This window comes from Bos javanicus, chromosome 14, assembly GCF_032452875.1.
Source record: "Bos javanicus breed banteng chromosome 14, ARS-OSU_banteng_1.0, whole genome shotgun sequence".
Lineage (NCBI taxonomy): Eukaryota > Metazoa > Chordata > Mammalia > Artiodactyla > Bovidae > Bos > Bos javanicus.
The window spans coordinates 64665944-64683658 of record NC_083881.1 but is presented as its reverse complement, the minus strand read 5'-3'; the positions used below and the strand labels follow the sequence as shown (position 1 = coordinate 64683658).

Sequence of the window (17715 nt, the reverse complement as noted above, 5' to 3'; positions counted from 1 at the left end):
ACTGGAGTGGGTTGCCATTTCCTTCTCCAATGCATGAAAGTGAAAAGGGAAAGTGAAGTCGCTCAGTCGTTTCCGACTCCTAGCGACCCCATGGACTGCAGCCTACCAGGCCCCTCCGTCCATGGGATTTTCCAGGCAAGAGTACTGGAGTGGGGTGCCATTGCCTTCTCCTAGGACAGCCTATAAGTTTCTTTGGCTAAAATGAAGGTATGGATATGTAAAACTCCTGCCATACTTTCTACTTTTTAGAATATTTCCTCTGTTTTAAAAATTAGAATTTCCGTTAGGAACTAATTGATTATTTGAACTATTAAATCTTGAGTTCTGTGTATTACTATTTGAGAGGTTTTGCTCCTTGGAGCCATTTTTGCTTTTCTATTTCTAATTATTACACATCTCATAAGTTATGTTTTACCTTTTGATATCTGGATCAGATCAAACTCCATCATAATTAAGGAAATGAAGCTGCTATAAATGTCCCTAGCACCGTCACTGTTCTCATCTTTGACTGTTTAGCTTTATTATACATAGATATTTTTAATCCTTATATAAGAGGTAACCATACAGATGCTACTTTTATAGTGTATGTGTGTTCATGAGTGCTAAGTCGCTTCAGTCATGTCTGATTCTGTGTGACCCTATGAACTGCAGCCCACCAGGCTCCTCTGTCCATGGCGATTCTCCAGGCAAGAATACTGGAGTGCGTTGCCATTTCCTTGTCCAAGGGATCTTCCTGACCCTGGATTTCCAGGGGATCTGCCTGACCCTGACCCAGGATCAAAGCCGCATCTCTTATGTCTCTTGCATTGTCAGGCATGTTCTTTACCACTAGCGCCACCTGGCAAGCCATTTATAGTGTATTCAGTTCAGTTCAGTTGCTCAGTCGTGTCCGATTCTTTGCGACCCCATGAATCACAGCACACCAGGCCTCCCTGTCCATCACCAACTCCCGGAGTTCATTCAAACTCATGTCCATTGAGTCAGTGATGCCATCCAGCCATCACATCCTCTGTCATCCCCTTCTCCTCCTGCCCCAATCCCCCCCAGCATCAGAGTCTTTTCCAATGAGTCAACTCTTCACATGAGGTGGCCAAAGTACTGGAGTTTCAGCTTCAGCATCATTCCTTCCAAAGAACACCCAGGACTGATCTGCTTTAGGATGGACTGGTTGGATCTCCTTGCAGTCCAAGGGACTCTCAAGAGTCTTCTCCAACACCACAGTTCAAAAGCATCAATTCTTCTGCGCTCAGCTTTCTTCACAGTCCAACTCTCACATCCGTACATGACCACAGGAAAAACCATAGCCTTGACTAGAAGGACTTTTGTTGGCAAAGTAATGTCTCTGCTTTTTAATATGCTATCTAGGTTGGTCATAACTTTCCTTCCAAGGAGTAAGCATCTTTTAATTTCATGGCTGCAATCACCATCTGCAGTGATTTGGGAGCCCCCAAAAATAAAGTCTGACACTGTTTCCACTGTTCCCCATCTATTTCCCATGAGGTGATGGGACCAGATGCCATGATCTTAGTTTTCTGATTAGTGATGATCAAATTAAGGTGAACATCAAAAAACTTCAAATTTATTGATTCAAAATATAAAGCATATTCATATTACATGTGCCATATTTTATGTTTAAGACATTTTAATTTTATTATAACTCAAGTTTTTAAATATAGATTAGTAACATTTTAGAAGGATTTCAAGATTGAAAGAGTACTGACTGCTTGAATATATATGTTAGGAGTTGCTATAAGACCTAAGAATATTGTTTTAACCATTGATTTGTACATTTAATTTGGGAAAAGTAAAAAGTCAATCAACTTGTTATAAATAAAGATTGTGATACCTTAGCAACTTTTTCAATTTATTACAGTATTTGCTACTCTCAGGAGAGAGAAAAGTAAATTTTTGAAAATATCAAGAGTGTCAAAAATGGCAGTTGGCAAAAAGAATTCTTCAGATAAACACCTCAAATTGTGTGCTTACAGTTTCAGAACTGATCTCAAAGTACTCTCACCTGGATTTTTAATAATATTTTGACTAACACTATACCCTATTTTTAACAACTTCTTAAGGGAGAGAGTTCACATGGGTAAAATACATGTATTAATACAACTAATACAGTTTGGCCTTTTTGAATAAATATAAATTTTAATTTTACCTTGCCAGTGAGATCTTTTTTACCTGTGATTTTTTTTTTTTAAGTGAAGTGGTTGATTTACAGTGTTATGTTAGTTTCTGGTATATAGGAAAGTGAGTCAGTTACATATATATAATGTGTATTATATATATATTTTCATATTCTTTTCTGTTATAGGTTATTACAAGATATTAAATATAGTTACCTGTGCTATATACAGTGGGGCCTTGTTGTTTATTTTAAATGAGATCTTTATTTATAACTCCACAAATAAATTCCTAGAAAGCTATTTGGATTAATATGCCCGTTTATAGAAGTGTTAAGAGTATACCTAGCTGCGTTTTCGTGCATAACATTTCATCAGAAACATATTGGCCCAGAGTTGTGTTTTCTCTGTATACAATGGGTTTTTGCATACAGAGTCATAACATTGCAGTAAATACCACCACACTGTAAACTCCTTCAAGTTAAACACTCACTAAGCCTAGCTTTCTTTTCACCAGCCTTTTCACCACTTCTTTCAAAACCCAGCTGAAGATTCACACTCTTGAGAACCCCCCATGATCTCCCCCACGCCATCCTGAGTTCCTCTTAGGTCTCTGCTCTGGCCGCCCTTCCAACTTTCCTACTCCTTGGTGGTGGTTCCGTTTTATACTGTTTGTAAATGTCTACATATTTCATACCACCAGATAGACTGTGACTTCATTGAAAACCTAGGATTTATTTCTTTAGTTTTTCCTGTCATAGCTCTCCCAAGGACACTATAAGCCAGTGCTGCTTCTCTAAGCTCGTCATGGATGTGGGAGCCAGGCTCCACCACAGCTATAAGCAAATTTCAGATTTGGCAAGAAGAGGGTAGAAGACAGTGAAGGGGACTGGAGCTGCATCTGTTCAATGAGCCACAATTACCAGAATGCACCCTGGCATCTCCCAGTCCCCAGCTCCATGTTTCTACGAGCAAACTGAGGCGAGGTAACGAGGCTGCGTATTTCCCACGCACACCAGCAGCCACTTTGAAAAAATTTGTTCCCTCCTACAGATGCCTTCACCATTTATTTTAATCGAATTTTTCTGGTATAAAATGTGTTAGGGGAATGGACAAATAAAGAGAGGACCCAATACATATATTGATTATATGTGTACTCAATATACATGCAGTGTAATTGTCCATGAGACCTTGGTTCTTCTGAACATGGTCATAACTTTTATGGCACTTAGTACAGTATTCAGTGGGTATTCAATAAATAGTATTGACTAACTTATATGGGAATATGGATATGGACAATCTGGAGAAGTAAAACAAAAGATTTATGATGCTGAAAACATTTGGTCTTTTGAACAGCAGAGTCATACTCTGAGTTGTGTTGGTCTTTAATATGAGAACAAGTTGTCCGTAAGTCATATGAAATGTGGATGGAAGAAAATTGGGTTGGCGGTCAATATGGTCTGGGGTTTCAGTAATCCTATGAAACTTTTCTGCTAATAGCTCATAGAGAATAATCAACAAGAACTTAATTTTTTAAAGAAACTCATTATGTGAACAAATATGGAAGATTTGATAATATACTGACTATAGAATTATGGGAGCTAGCTTTTCAAAACCCTTATATAAAGATGTTTCATTTATATGATGTTGGAAATTTTAGGTTACTGAACTTTTATTATTTCCCACAGCTCTGCAAGTGAATCTGGTTCTCAAAGCACTTGTGACCAACTTGTAACTCCAACAGCCCTGGCTGCCTGTACCAGAGTTGACTCCTGTTTTACCCCATGGTTTGTCCCATCTCTTTGCATTTCCTTCCAGTTTGCTCACCTGGAGTTCCATCTTTGTCATCACCTTGATCAGCTTGGCACAGGTACTCTTTATTTTAGCATCAGAATAACATCCACTTAATACTTACTGTTTTGTCCCTACACAAAACTCCTTCCCAAATGACCACCACTCACATGGGGAAAGAGGACATTTTTAGAAGCAGCATTTATTTCCTTCAACAATGAGCACCAGCAAAGTTACTCTGAAGTTTTTTTATTTCATATAATAATTGTCCCCCTTATGTTTGAACCATCTCATTTACTTATTATATAGGTTACCAGTTATAGTGAATTGCTATGATTTAGTGCACTTCCTAATGAGAATTTTCAAGGAAGTTACAAAAATTGCAGGTTTTTACTATTACTCCAATTATGAATTTTTTGAAAGAAGTACATCTGTTTTTGTTTTATATTCTGAGCCATTACATTAATGGCAAATAGTTTCCAAAAGTACTTGATATTACTTTATCTTGATAAGTATGAATACCTTCCACCAAAAATGGACAAATTCTCCAATATTTTAAAGGACTAGCATTTTTACAAGTTTATAAGGTAGAAGAGTAAGTTTTTCCACATATCAAAAGTGACCTTTTACAAATTTGCTCATGTTCATGAATAATTATTCCTAAAAGTCTATACGAAATCTTTTCTCCTTAATACATTTTGATTCTGGTATTAGGTTTTCAACCTACATGTAATGGAAAAAGGAAAAAAACATCAGATTAAAACTAAACACAGCTGCTGTTAAGCATCTTGCCTTTTCAGCAAAAATGGAGTTTAACCTGTATTTTCTAATTCTGGGTCATGTTTTTGGTTTTCAGATTTGGTGGGTAGATACAAAGCACTTTTGTGAAACACGCCTTAAATATTTACCTCCTCTTCATTTTATTTTTATCTGCAAGTGTAACCTTTGGAAAAAGACCTGCTGTTTGAACAAAGCTTTTTTTTTTAATCAGTTTTGTTTGTTACTTTATTTTTGTTGGTTTGTTTTTGCTTTTTTTTTAATTTATTTTTTTGTTTTGTCTTTTTGAACAAAAATGTTGTTTACAAATGCCAAATGGTAATTCAAATGTTATATTATCTTCAAGAGAATGTTTGAATTTATTAACCAGCAAGTATTGCATTCAATAACCAAGAAGTGAGTAATTTAAATGTCATCTCTATATTTCCATAAAGTGTTGGCTCATCTCAGCTGCTGTATTTCTTGTTTGTTTTTCTCAACAGCTCCACCAAAATACCTACAGCCATTTATTTCTGATAAAAATGTGCCATCTGAACTAGAATACATGGTTATTTCCTTCAAAGAACCACACATGTATCTTCGACAGTGGAACAATAGTTCTGTCTGTCAGGAGATCCAGTTCTCAGCTCAAGCAGACTGTAAACTTCTAGAGTGTAGAAATGTGACAATGCAAAGCTTGGTGAAACCCTTCAGCATCTTTGGACAGACTGCAATTTCCAGCAATGCAGTAGAAAAGCTGATTGATTGCTCCATCATCATTGACTCAATATTTGTAAACTTTGGGCAACATGTAGTTCATTCTCTCAACACTGCAGTACAAGCTTGGCAACAGGTATGCACATTCTAGAACAGTTTACAGTTTGTCCGTGTGTGATCTTTTACTAGACAGTCTGAGTTATCACTTCTAATAATAAATTAAGCACAAACAAAAATGTGAGAGAATGAAGAATCTGACGGGCATCATTATATTTGGGGCCTCTTCTGTTTGGGCAAAGCGATGCATGTTATTTTTAAAACCTTTGGAGAATATGGGTTCTCTACACATGCATCAGAGATCATGCCCACATTTTTGTGACTAATGTACCACATCTGTGTGGAAAGTAACATATTCCCAGAAATTTTTTCCAAGTATTATGGCTTTAGTTTGCCAAAGCTTCAACTTGGTATGTATCAAATTGTCTAAGCAGCCATTGCAGAAATGAAGAACCTGTGTGAGTCTTTCTGATAAAAGCATTTCATCTTTCAAAGCAAAAAGGCAATGAGAGGAAATATGTGAGCATGATATAATCTTAGCTTTTCTCCCATTATTATTCTGCCATTTTGATTCACTAAAAAAAGCGCTCAGTATTAGATTTTTTAACCAGCTAAAGACTATTGATGAGTAATGTTTTACTTTTATCTTTTGTCAGAAATTAGCTGTATTAGAAAAGAGGTAGAATATAAGTCTGTTTTGAATGACATTTAAAATGGGGAACCTGCCTGTGTTTACTATCATAAATATAATTTCACAAAATATTTGGATCATAGTATGCTCAGTGATTTAGTGATTGGATAACAAATCGTTTCTGCTTCCCTTACTGATTTTCAGTATAATATTGCATTTTCATAAAGCCCGTGTTGTTATTTAAGCTGAGACATTTCCCCACATTTTGTACGTTACATGCATTTGTGCAGACTAACTCCCCAAGAGAAATGGTCCTTCGCTCCACCCTGACCTCATGTGGGGATGGACAGTGGGACTGGGGGGAGGCTGAGTTCTCTAACTTAAGAATTTTTATGGGAATGAACTCTTTTCTTTATATGCATGAAGACCTATACAAGACTAAGGAATTAATTACCTAACATGGCACTACAATAGCAAAGGGAAAGAAGATAACACATCTGTTTCATATTTTAAAATTCTTTTTTAAGGGCATTCCATGGTTTTCTTGTTGCAGAGGACATGCGTAAAATAAGAGCTAGTGTGATCTAAATCTTTGCAGCTGGTTCGAATAGCGATGTGAAAAAAACCTCTGTGGCTCCAATTTCTGTTTTTTGTCATATTTTGAACAATGCATTTAATAAAAAACAAACCTAGAGAATACAAGAGAGTCATTGATAGAGCATTTAAACCCAGGATATTTTTGTCTTGGTATCAGGACCATTATAAAAGGACTCATGTGTAGCAACTACTGCAAAATGGCCCTCAGAAACATCAGTTTCCTCCCAGGATAAAAATATTCTCTTAGACACAGCTATACATATAAATAAAACACGGTGCATAAATATTTAAATGTCTTAAACCACATCAGAGTGTGAATGACTGACTGGCTAACACAGTGCCTTGAAGGAATATTCTGAGTTTTTTTAAAAAATGGAATTGTATATTTGATTAAGTAGAGCCATATGTCACGTAGCATATTGCTGACAGGTACATTCTATGAATAGTTGGTTCTGATTTATACAGGGATTTGGCAATGTTAACATGAGCCACAAGAGGATATACTTCTGTAATTGTTGCTGTAATTTTCTTGTTTCCTCCCATGTCAAGGGTACTTGCCACCAAGTTTTAATGTGGTAGGCATCTAACCCTGTGTATTCTAAAGTAAATACGAAAATGCACTACTTTGAAATTATAGGACATTTGACATTGAAATGGTCTTATAGAGGGGTTATTAAGTTCATTGTTTCTAAGATGTTCTGAATGTGATTTATCCCCTTTAGAAGGGAAACTTAGCTTCCCAAGCTTGGATTTTATTGTGTATATAATGCTCATATACAGTGTAATTATTGCCAATGAGAAATGTGAATTTAATAAGCAGGATATGTTATTTGAGTTCTCCACATACTTTATCAGATTTGTATCGGAGACAAGTCATTTGTATCCAGTGTGGATGAAGCAGACAGTTGAAGCATGAAACAATTTGACCTTTCACCTTTAGGTCACAAGTTCAAGATTAACAGAAGCCTTCATCAGTGTCTGATTTCTCTGGCTGTAGATTTTTTTTTCTCTTTTGTGAATGATTAATGTTTTGTGAAACCAGATTAAGGACCCAAAATGCCACTTGCAGTTTGCTTTATATTTCTATGTCACATTCCCACATTTGGACCAAATAGCATTATAAAGGAGATTTTTATTTAAAAGTTAAGATTATGCTCATGTGTCTTAGCTTAGACCATAAGGATATCCCTCTTTAAATGCCTAACACTCCCTCACAAATCTTAAATGTAAATAAGCCATCTTTTAATTACAAAACCGTTCTGAGGTTTTGCTTTTATATGATGTCATATACAATATGTACCAATTTTTTATAATACACTAGAATTTAAGCATTCCAAGAAATGCTTAAACTTATTACAGTTATAATGAACCCCACAAATGAAGGAGCAGTAGAGAAACAGTTCCCTCAGGACTTTCAGTATTCTTTAGAAAAATGTAAACAACCCCCTTGTATTCTTTCATTTACATTTTTCCCCAAAACCTTCATCATTTATTAAAGGTCAGTTTTTAGAGATGAGGAAAGTAATATGACTATTTTTTTCCTACTCAGTCCCCATCTGGTAACTTAACCTTTGTCTAACCAGCAAATTGATCCCAATTCATTAAGAAAATTGAATTTCAGTCTCAGGCTGACTATCTTAAGTGGGACATTGGAATCATATCCCTTTCTTCATGTTTGTACTCTTGGACCTAAAGGAGAAAAATGTTTACAAGGAGAGCGGTTTATGTTGATTATATAATGCTAAATGGAAAAATCTCATCAAACTAATTATACACTGTGACTCCAGTTTAATTAAAGGTTTACAAACCTTTAAATATATAAGATATATAAGATAGGATTGGTCTGTTTTGCATATAACCGTTTCCTTAGCATCCTCTTAGCAACCCTTTTCTGGGGAATGGGAATCCAGTTGGTCTTTTGATTCTTGAGTTTCATCAGTAAAGCTGTATATTTTCACTATTTAAAAAAAGATACATAAAATAGGATTGGATAGGATAGATCAGAATGAGAACAAGCAGGATACCAGAAGTGAAAAATTGCTGGAAAAAAATTCTCTAGAATGTTAACAGCAGTTATCTCTGAGTCTAAAATTAGAGATTTTTTATAAAAAGAAAATCAGTGCTTCCTGTATTTTCTTTCTACTGGAACCTGTATTACATTTATAATTTTAAATTTGCTCACTTATTTGTTTCATAAGTGTTTGTTGAGTACTTACATGTCACGCATGATACTGAGAACAGGAGATGAAGTTGTAAATAACACCAAACTGGATCCTGCCCTTATGCAGCATAGAGTCTAATGATGGAGACAACAGTGACCTAAAATCATGCAAGTAATTACTCAGTCCTGGTGGCTCAGATGGTAAAGAATCTGCCTGCAGTGCTGGAGACTTGCATTCAATACCTGGATCAGGAAGATTCCCTGGAGGAGGGCATGGCAACCGACTCCAGTATTCTTGCCTGGAGAATCCCAAGGACTGAGGAGACTGGCAGGCTACAGTCCACAGGGTCACAAAGAGTCAGACAGAACTGAACTAAGCATAGCACAGGGATCAGTACGGTTAAGGCAAAACATAGAGTGTTGTGCAAGTATAAAATAGGTGGACCTGGGACTTCCCTGGTGGTCCAGTGGCTAAGGCTCCATGCTCCCAATGCAGGGGGCCCAGGGTTCGATCCCTGGTCAGGGAAATAGATCCCACATGCTGCAACTAAGACCCTGCCCAGTCAAATAAATAAAAATAAATATTATTAAAAAAAAAAAATAGGTGGACCTAAGGTGATCAGGGAGGATCTCAGGAGGCTGCTTACTCTGAGAGCATGACCTGAAGACAGGAACCTGAAAACTGAGTCGGAACAAATTAATTGAACAAGGAGGAAAAGAGGTCCAAGCAAAAGAATGGCACTGAAGCAGGAAGGAGTTTGACGTGTTGGATGAATTGAGAGAAGGCCTGTGGTGTTGGAGGAGCTGAAAGGGGCTGGTGGAGCTGGGGTCTAGAGGAGAGTGGTTCAAGATGCGGTGGGGGCCGGACCAGGCAGAATGCCTGAAACCCGCCGGCAGTCCAGTTTTGAAATCACAGCTCATGATTAAAAGCCACAGCAAAAAGGAGTATGGGCAGACAGCAGGTAATTATTGGTTATAACTGCTTCAGTCTCACTTACCCAGAGACTCTGTATGATTAGTGTGGTTGTCAGGCAAGGTTCCACTCCATGAGAACAGAGAGGGTTGATGAGAATAGACAGATACAGATGATAGAGTGAGCGCTTAGAAGTCCCTCAAGGATGTCTCTAGAAGAATGAGATATTTCAAGGCCTCTTCACTCACTGCAGCCGTGGAGCTCTGCCTGCACACTTGGAGGGCCTTCTGGTTGATTAGGAGGGGCTTGTACCTCCCAGGATAACTGTTCTCATAAGGTTCTAGATCAGGTCTTGGTCCAGGCTGGATTCCAGTACATTCATCCATAGACTCCTAGGCTTCAGGCCACATAGTCACTTAAATCTCCATGCTCATGATGATATAGCCCTTTTTACTCTCCCTCCTCTTAGTAAAATGGCAAATGATGGAGTGTGGCTTTGTTACATTACTTAGAGCCACATCCAGGAAATAGAGGCCAATTGGAGAAATCAGCTCAGGGATCAAACCCAGGTCTCCTGCATTGCAGGAGGATTCTTTACATCTGAGCCACAGGGAAGCCCTATCAGTGACATGTTACCTCCCATTATCTGAAAAATCATTGGCTAATAAAGATTTTTTTCTTGCATTCTCAAGTTAGCCATTTATTTAGCTATTCTGTTTACCAAAGGTATGTTGATTGTTTTTAAGCCATAACCTAGTCAGCGTGATAAAAAGAGTAAACACAGAAATGCTCTATGACTCAGCCAGTGCTTTGATGTAACAGCAACCAGTGGAGAAGGAGGTATCCACACATTAGGAGCATATTACTAATTTGCTGAGCCTCAGTAGATTAATGAAAGACATTTGCTGATTGATTATTAGCTGAAATAGACATCAGCAACTGGTTTTCAACTAACATTTTCTCTTGAAAACTGCAGCTTGGCTTACACAGACTCTGAAGTTGATCTGTTGTGTGTGTTCAGCCTGTTAACAATAGAGGGAAAGTTATGGTTTTATTTACATCTCTGCCTGAGCAGATTTACACGGACACACACACAGACAGACACACACACACACAGACAGACACACACACACACAGACAGACACACAGACACACGCCACCCTCCCCCTTAAGGGAACTGGGGAAGTATTACCTAAATGATCCTTGCTTTCTGTAGGGTACAAACTGTGGCTTTGGTAATTGGTCTTGATTGTCAAGTTTAGAAGGCCAGGAACATGGTAATTCTAGCCTCTGGTACTATGCTCAAAAACGTGCACTACCCAGTACAGCATTCTTTGTAGCATGTTAATTCATTTTAAAACATTAAACGTTTGAGGGATCTCATTGTTCTTTTTCCTCTTCTGTGTATATGATTTATTTTGCAGGAATATAAATCAAAACATATTCTTGGAACATTTAAGGTCTCTTTAAGGTATTTTTTGGTGCTTATCCTGGAAGTACAGAATACTTTGTATACCAGAGCTAATGACAACAGATCTTTTAGTATTTCTGTGTTGTAACAATCGCCACTGGGCAGACAGCTGCCAAACATCTTGCAATTAATCTGATGCATGTTGGCTTTCGTCTTCTTTTTCTTTCAGAACAAATGCCCTGAGGTAGAGGAGTTGGTCTTCAGCCATTTTGTGATCTGTAATGACACACAGGAGACACTGCGGTTTGGCCAGGTGGATACTGATGAAAATATCCTGCTGGCCAGTCTCTGCAGTCACCAGTACAGCTGGCGCTCTCACAAATCCCCACAGGTACTTGAGAAACAGCCTTACAAACACAGCAATTGTTAAGGTTGGGGATGCCTTTCTTCTACATTTGTATGCCTGTGTCCAGTTATTTCCCTTTTTAAGTCTCCCCAGCGGCCACATAGTATATATAGTTCCATCTGACAGAAGCCCAGAAATGTTTAGAGCTGGGAGCACCGCGTACCCCTGCTCCTCTTGAAGTGGACATTCTCGTGTTCACGTGGGCACTGCGGAGGGTAGTGTGGTGACAGTGATGTTGAACTCCAGAGCCACGGTGTGAAGACTTGGCTCCTGGCTCTGGATTACCTCTCTTTGCTTTCGTGCTTCAGTTTTCTTATATGTAAATTGGGGCTAATAATAGTACCTGATTCATAGGATTGTGAGGTCTGAGTAAGTTAATACATAAAAGGTGCTAAAAGAGTGCTTGATGTACTGTAAACATTGTATATCGGGAGTTATTTTCCATTTGTGTATTCGGATTCTTACTGTGTGTATAGTTCGTGCCAGTCATGCATAGGCACTGGAGATTCAAAGGTAAAAAAGTCTTAGTCCTCACCCTCCAAGGACAGCTCACGGTCCGCGACAGAGTGACTGCAGTGACAGACTGCAGGGAGTACCCAAGGGAGCGCTGAGAAAAGATATACCAAAGGATGTCTGTTTTCTAAGGAGTGTAATTCCATTTTCCTGTCACTTTAGATGGGAATAATTAGAGGGATGTGCCCTGCAGGGATAACTGAGGACGAATTAAATACAAAGATGTGGTCTTAAATGAGTAAAAGAAATCCTAAGAAGTACTCTCAAGAATAATGTATTTCTAAAACCCTGGGTAATAAGGAAACTACTGTCTGCTTATGATTAAAAGAAAGTCATTAGATTAGAGAACAAGTTTTCCCATCTGGTCTATAGACCAGCTTTAGGATATGTTATATCCTCAGGCTCCCTTTTGCTGTTTTTTTTTTTTTTTTCCAGTAGCTAGATTCTGATTTCTTACTTGCCTTTTTTTTTTTTTTTAATCGTATTGCCACACTATTAGTATCAAATTTGGCAAAGTAGATACAGTAAAATTCTTCTTAAGTCTATGTATTTAATTCTGGTTGATCTAACAGGATGGTAAAACACCATATATCCTTTTTTAATAAGAGTTCTTTCAGAAATGTGTATGGTATGATATTGCACTTGTATTTTTAGAATGAATGACATGTCCTTATTTTTCTAATTCTCCTTTTGACAAATGTCCATGTTAGAGAGTTTTTAAGTTGTTTGGTTGTTTGCTCCTTGTAACATCATTAAAGGACACTTGGTCAGTTGTTTCATTTAAAAATTAAGCAGTTATTTTTTCCTGTTAATTGCAAAAGTAAGAATATAGACCAGATATATAAACCAAAAGAGAGAGAGACAGAAAAGACAACCTATAATTCCAACCACCCAGAGACAATCCATGTTAAGACTTGTTTAGCCGTGTAGACCTTCAAAAGGCTTATATGATCATTGCATTCCCAGAGATGAACTGGTAGTGACAGGAAAGAAACCTCTGAGAAGGTGTATTAATGTGCAGTCATACATTGTACCTGTAGCCACTTCACCCATTCATACATGCAGGCTGCAGGCCTCAGCCGAAAGCAAAGCAGAGAAAGCTCATTTTCCTTCCAAGTCATCTTAAGCTGCATAGACTATCATGACCCTCCCTGACTCAAGATTCTCTGGATACTGGAGCCAGGACGGGAAGGATGATGCTAAGAACAGTGGGCTCAGGGGTGTGGAGGAACAGGTGTCTTCATGTTGTAGATGTACAGTTTCTGAATGGAAAGGACATGAACAGGAAAGAAGAATGGCCGACCACTGCCATACTATACCTTTCATATTTAAACTCTTCTGTACTTTTTCAAGGTCTTTTTGTATTTATTACTAGTCTTATTTTCATAGTATCCCTGTGTGATTTGTATTTTTGTTATGAACATTTTATAGATAAGGATACAGAAATGTTAAGCTAAGATAGTGGTAGAGTTGGAACTGAATCCCATGTCTTTGCATTTTCAATATACTATTATTTCCACAACATTGTTAAACTCTCCTAGGTTTTGGCAGCAGGATTTGTCTGCTAGAAGAGCCAAACTGTGAGATTTTAAGAGAAGGGCTGAGAAATCGCTGCTATAATACTCCACATTTAAAGCTAGAGTAACATGGCATTCTTAGTACAATATGAACCCTTGCAGAGCTTTAAGAACAAAAAACAATAAGAACCTTTTAGTGACAAACTGGAAACATAAGACAGGTATCTATTAAACTTTTTTCTCTTTTTAATTTGTAACTGCATCTTCTGGATACAAATGTTAAGATAAGCTATAGTCAATAATCTTTAGACTAAAACTTAGATCATATTCATAAAAGGTGTCCCTTTAGTACAGCTACGTATGCTGAAGGAAGTGTTTTAGGACCTTTTGAAGCCAGCGAGGTCTTAATGGGCCCAGGGGTCTTCATGGAATTCCTTACGTCCATGGTTACGGATTCTGCTGTGTTCTAATGAGAGATTACATCTGAGGATCAGAAAAACTAGCCACTGAGCTTCAGACTGCACCTGGAGGTGGTCACAGACACACAAGTAAGCTAACTGTTCCCTTTTTCCAGACTCCAAGTCATATCCTGCACTGCCCAGCAGGCTTGGTTTTAGGAACATTTGTGTCTGCATGTTTATGCTACCTTGGGTGTTAGTCAATTCATAGTCTCAGGGAGGATTTCTAAAGTTCAGAGAACTTAACTCCACTAAACAATGTAGCTTATATTGCAGAGATCAAGAAAGTAGCAATGACACCTGGAAAGGTTTCAAAGAGGTCAGCATGTCTTAGAACCACACAGGAGGTTGCTAACAATAGTAAGTCCCAACGGGATAGGGAAAAACACAGACACAACCAATTGCAGAAATCCAAAGCTGAAAAACCTTTTCAGAGTTGAAAAGTTGTAAATTCTCCCTATAGTTTCTAACACACACTCTGAGGCAAAATCACTTGAAAATGCTGGCTATCCTACAACATTTGCTTGCCTAAACAAACAAAGGAAGAACAAAACAATTTCCTAGGGGATAATTGAATATATTCAGCTGCACAGCTGTATATGCCACCTCAGAGGGCCCTTAAATATCCCACTCCAGGAGACTTTACTTCAGTTGGACAAGAACAGTAACCAGTGAAGGAATGGTCTTCAGAGAAGGGCTTCACAGTATATGGAATTGAAATACATGTGTGAGTTTATGGAATCTTTCCCCGGAATATGGACAGTCTGTGCAGCTCAGAGTCAAGGGGAGCTCTGTTTAATTTAACCAAACTGGATACAGTGACACGTCCATCGTAGTAGGGTTTTTGTGTAGGCTGTTCAAATTAACTTCCTGTTCTGGTAAAGAGAGAGCACTGTTGCCTAATTAAACTTCTTGAAACAAGAATTCCTCTAGCTTGTATGTAAGGAATTACATTTGCTTTACCCTTAAAACACGCACAATTTATAGATTGTGCTTTTTTTTTTTTTTAAGGTTTGCAGAATTCCAACTACCAATGACTTAATTTGGTAACCAAACCATCAGTCAAGGTGAAAATAGGCTCCAGACAGAGCTATAGAAAATAAAAGATTGCTCCAAATGGGATGTAGTAGGAAGTTTTATCATCTTGTGAAAATGGCAGATAGTTAAAAATGAGAAAGGCAACAAGAGTCAATTTGGAAGAGCGGCAGAGCATCTGGGAAATACTCATCAAAGTAATCAGATTTAGGAAGGAAAACATAAATCAGACATTACTTTCAGGCAGAGTTTGGCAGACTTTTTTGAGTAGGGCCAGACAGTGACTGTTTTAGGCTTTCAGGGCCTTGGATCCTCTCTCATAGCCATTCAGCTTTGCACAAAAGCAGCCATAACAAATGAGTGTGACTGTGTGCCAATAAAACTTTATTTATAGAAAAGAAAATTTGAATTCCAATAATTTGCACACAAAGTGGTATTTTTCTTCTTTTTTTCAACTATCTGAAAATGGTAAAGACACTCCTAACTCACTGGCTTTATAGAAATAGGCAGTGCACCAAATGACCCAGAAGTCATGCCTTATTTGTCAACCCCTGCTTTCGGGTCTCTCACTTGACAAAATCCAGTAGACTAAAGACTTGACAGAAAAGTGTCTTTGCTCTGCTGTAAATGATATTCCCATCACTTGAAAACTTCGTAACATGTTTCAGAAATTATGAAATGACGGGTAATATATTAAATCTAACACATAAAATCAACCTGTGCTTACCACATAACAGTGTTCTTGAGTCCCTAAGTCATGTCCAACTCTGAGACTCCATAGACTGCAGCATGCCACATAATAGTAAAATATTTGTATTGTTCTTGTTCTTGCCCATATAGACAGAAAGTTCTGCTGTTCTTTTTTCAGATGTGAAAATATTTAAAAGTGAGATCTGATCATTTTTCCTCTTGTCTAAAGAAAAAGTAGTGGGTTTTTGAGTGTCTAGCTATCTTATGGTAATTCCAGTCAGCTGTCAGTTTTATTAGATTGTAATTTCTTATTCAGTTACCACTCTCTCTATATCCCTTTATATAGTGTATGTGTACACATATATCTAAAGAATGAGCACGTTCTTGTTGCAACTGTCACAATTTTTAAAATTTAAAATCAGACTTAGGGAGGCTGGGAAAGATTGAGGGCAGGAGGAGAAGGCGGTGACAGAGGATGACATGGCTGGATGGCATCGCCAACTTGATGGACATGAATTTGAGCAAGCTCTGGCAGTTGGTGATGGACAGGGAGGCCTGGTGTGCTGCAGTCCATGGGGTTGCAAAGAGCTGGACATGACTGAGCGACTGAACTGAACTGAACGAGGGAGGCAGGTGAATATTCTATGTTGGCAAACTGTTCTCACTGATAAATTTTCAAGTGTTGGCCTCTGCTATTATATGGAGCATGGTATGCATATGAGAGTTTGTTAGAAAGGGCAAAGGAAAAGACATTTTTACACCCAGAAGGTACAAATGGGATTGATATTTCCTTTCTAGAAAGCAATTTGATAAAAAGTATCATAGCTATTAAAATGATCATAGCCTTTGACCTAGTAATTCTCTTATTAGTGATCAACTCTCAGGGAGCAGTCCAAATTAATACAAAGGTGTGTACACAAAAATGTTTATCATAATTTTATTCATACTATCAAATTCTAAACATCAAAAGCTCAATTTTAAAGAAATAGGTAAGAGAAATCTGGCATACCTATGAGATGAACTATTATGGGACCTTTACATTCTTACATAGGAAGGCGAAGTGCTACCATATCATTGTTCAGTTGCTCAGCCATGTTGATGACTCTTTGTGACCCCGTGGACTGAAGCACACCAGGCCTCCCTGTCCTTCACTATCTCCTGGAGCTTGCTCAAACTCATGTCCATTGAGTCGGTGATGCCATCCACCCATCTAGTCCTCTGTCATCCCCTTCTCCTCCTGCCCTCAATCTTTCCCTTCATCAGGGTCTTTTCCAGTGGGTCCACTCTTTGCATCAGGTGGCCAAAGTATTGGAGCTTATCATATTATATCAGTCAGAAAAGCAAAATATAAAACTCTGTACATACAATATGATCTTAACCATTTAAGTATAAATGCATAGAAAAATACTGAAACAAGATATGTCAAAATGTTGCCTCTGAATGGTATATTTTTTAAGGTGATATTTTTTTCCAATGTATTACATTTTTATATACTTCTCAACTTTTTAAAATAAAGAATACAGATTATTAAGTCAGAAAGAAGTAAAAACTCTGAAAATATTTATATATAGACAGAGGAATTTCAAAAGCTAATTAGAACAGTGGCAAGTATAATACTATATCAAGAATGGTTCTCTGGGAACTATTGAAATAGTTTTTTTCAATTATTTCCTTAGTTACATCTTTGCCCCAATTCAGTCTACCTTGCAAACTACAATTCAAGTAAGTTTCCTAAATGATGTTTTGATACTTTCTTGTCCAAAAATCTTTACAACCGTCGTCTATTAAATGTACCCAAATTATCTGGTATCTAAGACCTGACTTATTATTTCTATCTAGATGCTTATTATATCCCATTGATTTTTAATCAACAAATAATAATTTCTTATGGCCTGTTGTGTGGTTGTAAATGTGTACATTCTTCTAAGAAACACGT

At 37.7% G+C, this 17715-nt stretch overlaps 1 protein-coding gene across 15 annotated transcripts in view; it reads left to right on the top strand.

Moving 5' to 3' along the window:
* VPS13B (vacuolar protein sorting 13 homolog B) overlaps positions 1 to 17715 on the top strand; it is an 804527-nt gene that overhangs the window by 701013 nt on the left and 85799 nt on the right. For all 15 annotated transcript variants that reach the window (XM_061438325.1, XM_061438316.1, XM_061438319.1 and 12 more), the window contains 3 exons: positions 3815 to 3996; positions 5177 to 5526; positions 11390 to 11551. In XM_061438325.1, coding sequence (XP_061294309.1) covers positions 3815 to 3996; positions 5177 to 5526; positions 11390 to 11551 — 694 coding nt within the window. The remainder of the gene's footprint in view (positions 1 to 3814; positions 3997 to 5176; positions 5527 to 11389; positions 11552 to 17715) is intronic.